Source organism: Fukomys damarensis, unplaced genomic scaffold, assembly GCF_012274545.1.
Source record: "Fukomys damarensis isolate Sample0158 unplaced genomic scaffold, DMR_v1.0_HiC HiC_scaffold_16, whole genome shotgun sequence".
NCBI lineage: Eukaryota > Metazoa > Chordata > Mammalia > Rodentia > Bathyergidae > Fukomys > Fukomys damarensis.
Window position 1 is genome coordinate 20123077 of NW_022900928.1, and position 5799 is coordinate 20128875.

The 5799-nt window shown below is 43.4% G+C and overlaps 1 protein-coding gene across 1 annotated transcript in view; it reads left to right on the forward strand.

Annotated features, from left to right (window-relative positions):
* Positions 1 to 6: 6 nt before the first annotated feature.
* The window catches only part of Nrip3 (nuclear receptor interacting protein 3), a 19400-nt gene continuing 13607 nt past the window's right edge, over positions 7 to 5799 (forward strand). The window contains exon 1 of the mRNA XM_010615306.2: positions 7 to 273. Within this exon, the coding sequence (XP_010613608.1) occupies positions 100 to 273 (174 nt within the window). The 5' untranslated portion in view covers positions 7 to 99. The remainder of the gene's footprint in view (positions 274 to 5799) is intronic.

Sequence of the window (5799 nt, forward strand, 5' to 3'; positions counted from 1 at the left end):
AAGGCGCTGCGCGGGGTGCTTGCGGTGCTGAAGGAGCTCGAGGCTGAGGGCGCTGGGACCCGGGAGTGGCTGGTTCGCTCGGCTGCACGCGCCTCAGCGATGTTTTACTCAGGCCTCCTCACCGAGGGCGGCCGCAAGGAGACCGACATGCGAGAGGCGGCATCGCTGCGACAGCAGCGCCGGATGAAGCAAGCGGTTCAGTTCATCCACAAGGACTCCGCCGACCTGCTGCCCCTGGACGGCCTTAAGAAGCTGGGCTCGTCTAAGGACACGGTGAGCCCCGCGGCCGCGCCCGCCTCGGGGTCCCTGCTGCCCGGTCACCTCAGCTCTGAGAGGCCCCAGCCCGACCCTGGCCGCTTTCACTGAGTCACCGGCCGCTGGCATATGCTTGGCCGGGAACCCTTTCCCCTCAGTATCCTCCCGCCGGGGTTGCTCCCTCCCTCCTCGCCGCCTTCTCCCTCTGAAGGAGGAGACCTCGTACAGTCCTCTCGCCCTCAGACTCCTTTCTCCCGCTGATTCTTAATGCTGAATTCATTCGGTTCGTGGTGGTATGAGCCTCGCAGTCAGCCTGATGACCCTGATAGAGGTGACCGACTCCTGTTGGGGAGTGAGAAAGTGGAAAGGGAAGTTCTTGACAGTCACCATGTCCAGATGACTCGTTAAGTCATTACAAACATCTGATTTTCTACCTTCCGTCCTGAGTGGGGAGAGAGTAGAATGTTCAGGTTCCCTGGACCCCACACAGCTCTTCATCTTTTTCATCTCGTTTCCTTCTCTAGCCCTGCCCCCAAGGAGTGGGTGGAGGGAGAAGGCCAGGAGGCTCCATCTCTTTGACCAGCTAACGTGTGCACATAGTTAGAGCTGAGGCTGGTGCAGTCTTTCTTTTGGCACCGTTGTTCTTGGTATTAACTAGGAGAAGCCCAGGACTGATTGGACCCTGAGTTCAAAGACCATGCTGCCCTCTATCTATAGAATAAGGATGGTTGGCTAAATATTACCAGGGAACTACGGTTGATTCTTATCCCTCAGTCATTTAATGGTTCTGGGCCATGTTTAACCTTGTTGTTTTAGCTGGACTATTTTTCTTGTACTTTGATGGTTTTCTTGAGTTCATAATCACTTTATTCATCTTTATTCATTTGTGAAACATTAATTAATGTCTTTTACAAATGAAATAAGTACACTACATAAGCTTTCCAGTATTTTTAAATTTTGGGCTCTTGGAATGTTTCATTTTGTTTATGGATATTGGCCCTGGCTCACTCAGGTTGCCGTGGAGGACAGAGCTTCTGTGACTGTTTTTTTGTTTTGTTTTGTTTAATTAATGACACATCAATACCAATGCCACATTTTCCCTACTTACCATTAGTTACTTATGTGCAAGGGAAATCTACTCAAGTTATCTTGCTCTGTTTTTTAAGTTATATTTTCTGCACAAGCCACAGGATAGTTAATTAGATCATGCTAACCGAGAGTGATGAGTGATTGGAAATGTATTCCTTTCTCTTCCCTTTTTTACCTTTAAAGGAGTCTAGATTAATTTAGCAAACCAGATACAAGTCTTCTTTTCTTTAGACCAAATTAATTTTAGTTCCTAGAAGCATTAGGAATCAATAAAGGAAGAACTATTGAGAGAAGAGTTAAAATGTGGATTTTTTTCATGTTGGATTTAAGATACTGACATTTGGTTGTCCTGGATCATCAAAGAGCCCACACTGCCCCCCGCCCCCCAAAGAACCATCTCAGCATCTTTCCAATGATTGCTTTTACTATTTCATGCTATGTAAAAAATCCCACCTGCTTTTCTGACTCCATTCTGTCACAGTTGAGCCACCAGAAGCTGACAGCATAGAACATATCGTTAGGTAGCAAGGAGGAAGCATGCTGAAGAAGCAGGGGATTGCCATACATGTGACACATGTCAAGTGACTATGAATCCCCGAACCATGGTTCACACTTTCTGTACCCATTATCCTAGAGTTGATTTCCCTCTCACTCTTCTCACACCTTGAATGTGCAAGTGATTGCATGGAACAGCCAGAACAGGTCACAGAAACACAGGCAGGGCTAGGAGAGATGCAAGTACTGGGGTGAGACAACATATTTTAAGCTCTCTTGGAACTGATTTTGCAGCCTCAGTACAATCTTCCGAGTAATCTTAGAAATACGTTCTTATCACTCTGCTTTATAAATACATCTGATAGGATAGACCAATATTGGTTCTTATTTTCTCTCTCTAAAAGTTAAATTTGGAGGGTATTAGAATTAATTGAATAGTTCGTATTTGAAGTAGTTTTTACAGGACAGTCTCAATAGAAAAGGGACAGAAAAAGGGAGGGTATAAGAAGAGAAGACAAATTAGCTTTCACGACTTCGGGGTTTGAGCAGTGTGAAGATAGTGGTTTGTTTTTCCTCATCCTGGTTCTATTTGAATTATGTTGCTGACTTTTCTGAATGATCTACTTCATGCCATGCTGTTTCTATAATGTTCACCTTTCAGTATCAGTTTGCCAGCTCTTTTTGGTTTGAAAGAGGGCACTGTAGGCAATTCAAGATGGTCATGATCTCTTGGCCCCAGGAAAATGCCTATGCCCAATCCTTATGTGTGTGGAGTTGGTTGCTACAAAGTCTGCTGTGGAAATTAATCTTATTTCTTATGGCTGGCTCTTTTATTTATCCTTTCATTATATTGTTTATTTTGTATTATATTAAGAACTAAAGTCAGAGAGCTGAGTAAGTAATATATTTACTTTTTAAATCTAATCTTTTTTTATTTTTTGTTTTTGTTTTTTTGAGACAGTTTGGGCTGGCCTTGAACCCATTATGTGGCCCAGACTGCCTCAAACTCAAGGTGATCCTCCTGCCTCAGTCTCCCCTGCGCTGGGATTACAGGCGTGTGCCAGCATTCCTGGCCATTTTTAAAATAAAATATTGATGAAGTTTGAGGAAAAAAAAAATTTTTGTTTTTGAGACAGTTTGGGCTGGCCTTGAACCCATTATGTGGCCCAGACTGCCTCAAACTCAAGGTGATCCTCCTGCCTCAGTCTCCCCTGCGCTGGGATTACAGGCGTGTGCCAGCATTCCTGGCCATTTTTAAAAAAAAAAATTGATGAAGTTTGAGGAAAAAAAAAATCTTTATTCTTGACATTTCATCTATTCTGATTTCTCATGTTTCAGCTACTAGGTTCATAAAAGTTTTTCTCGTTGTGTTAAAGACTCATAATTTTAGAAAATAACATGTGTGTATTTGTATGTGACCTTGTTACTAATCTATGTCCCTTCAGCCATGTGCTTGTCTGGCAGTAGAGAGAGTTTATCTTTTCTATAATTGATTCTGCATATAGCCAAATGCTTTAACCAAGTTTACTAGAATTAGGAATGCAGGCTAAAAAAAAGGATGGTACCAGATAGTAAGGCAAACTGACCATGAAACTCCTGATTTGAAATACCTGATCCAGAGCAGCCTAGGGTGGTGACCTGTGCCACAAGTCTTAGGCTAGAGAACTTAGGAGCCTTAGAAGGGAAGCATGAAGACTTCCTGAACTGCACTGTGTCCTAGTAATAAACATTATCTGAAGGCTTCCTGTGTTGAGCAGATAGTCTAGGTGCTACATAAAGACAAAGTTTCTTTAACATGAGTTTATTAGGGAGAAAGATAGGGCAGATTAGTTAATTTATTACACTGATATTTATTGACCACCTACTACATGTCAAACAGTAGTTTGAGTATTGGAGATAAAATAGTGAACCAAAACAGAGATCCCTCATGGAATTTGTATTCTTGTGGGAAGAGGAAACAAAATAAAATTAAGTAAATATATCAGGTAAATAAGCTGGATGTGGTAGTGCATGCCTGTAATCATAGCATTTGGGAGGCTGAGGCAGGATCTCCATGTGTTTGAGGACAGCCTGGACTACATAGTGAGTTGAACTACATAGTGAGACCCTATCTAAAAAAACAAAAATAACCCCACCCCAGCCCCTCCACATTTCCGTGCCTTTGCTTATTCCCCTCAACTTCCCAGTGCTTCTTCAGCCTCCTCCCACTAGCCACAGGAAGTGGAATGGATTAGCCACCTCATTTGGAATAAGCAGGGTGTCCTCATGGGACCCTCATCTCTCCCCAGCCAGTTGGTGCCACCTTCACTCCTCATCAGGGTGAGCTAACCCTGCCTGGCAGTGGGAGGTGATGAGAGACACCCTCCCCCACACAGAGGGAGGACAAAGCTATGCCCCTCCTGACAATAGAATGTGGTGAATGCAGGGGGCCCCACTCTGATGGGCAGGACCTAACCCTCCTGCCCCGACCCCCAAGCCCTCCATGATTTACCATCCCTACCTACTTTTGTCCCCAGCCCCACTGGGAAAAGAAATGAGGGAGCAGAGTATCAGAGGAAAGAGTATTCTAGGCAAAATGAACAGCAAGTGCAGAGGCCTTGATATCAGTGTGCTTGATGTGATTGAAAAACCATGACAGGGCCAATGTAGCTAGAGTAAAAGCAAGGAGGAGGGTGACATGAGATAACATCAGACAGGTAGTGGGAGGCCAGACTACTTAGGCCCTTGTAGTCTATTTTTCAGGCATTTACTTTTAATCTGAGACGGGAAGCCTGTGAAAGGTTTTGAGCAGAGGGCTAATGTGACATGACTTGCTTTATAAAGAAAATTACTCAGGATACTGTGTGGATTAGATCACAGAAGGGCTATAAACAGGGAGACTGATTGGGAGATTATTCTACAATAATCCTGGTGAGAGACCATGGTACCTCAGAGCAATGTAGTAGCTGTGAAGTGAACAAGAAAAGATCAAATTCTGAATATATTTTGAAAATCGAGCTGACAAATTTGGTTGATGGATTGAATGAAGACTCCGAAAGTTAAAAGAGTAGGTAAGGATTGCCTCAAGGTTTTTGATCTAGCAAGTAGAAGAAACAGAGTTGTTATTGAAATGGGTAATACCACAGGAGGAACGGGCTGGGGATAGAGTATAAGAATGAGTTTGATTTTTGAACATTAAGTTTGTTAAGGATGTGGATGTTGGTAGACATTCCACAAGAAGATAAATACCACTACCAGGCACCCCATGCTGTTAGACAAAAATGTTAGTAAGGGTGCAGCAGGGCATTGGGCATCGTTACTCCTGCCTGACGTGAAAGGGATAAACTCCAACAGCTTTACCATTCCCTCTGAGCAGTGGGCTGTGAGATGGAATGGAGAGAATGCTGCCTCCGTGGTGTGCTCTGTAGAACCTCAGAGTAGGAATTTTACCAGTTATCGTCTCCAGTTCCTCACTCATTTGTGACTCCTTTCTAACAAAAATGCGGTCTCTGTGTTTAGCTGAGAAACCTGCGTTTCAGACCAATCCACAAACGGATAACAATCAAGAATAAGGCTGCTTTCTTTGAAATGACATGTCCATTGGATCATGGAACAAAGGCCAAAAAACAGAACACAGGACCTGGGGCACTGTGACAGCCTGCCTTAGGTAGACTCCCATATATTTTCAAACAACTGCAAACCCAAGGACAGTCTGTCTGTTCCTGCAGGGTAGAATGGATCACATGATTAGATTTCTAAGGTCAGAGATAGATGATAGATAGATAGATAGATAGATAGATAGATAGATAGATATTGGGTTTGAATCCGAAGACTGTTTGTGTATAGATGATACATGAGAACTAAAATGAAATAGGATTTCACACCCTTTTAGGGGGAAAAAAGTGAATGGTATGCAGCTTCAATGCTGGCCTATGCGTGAGAATTTAAAATCCATGTGTAAATATATATATATATATATAT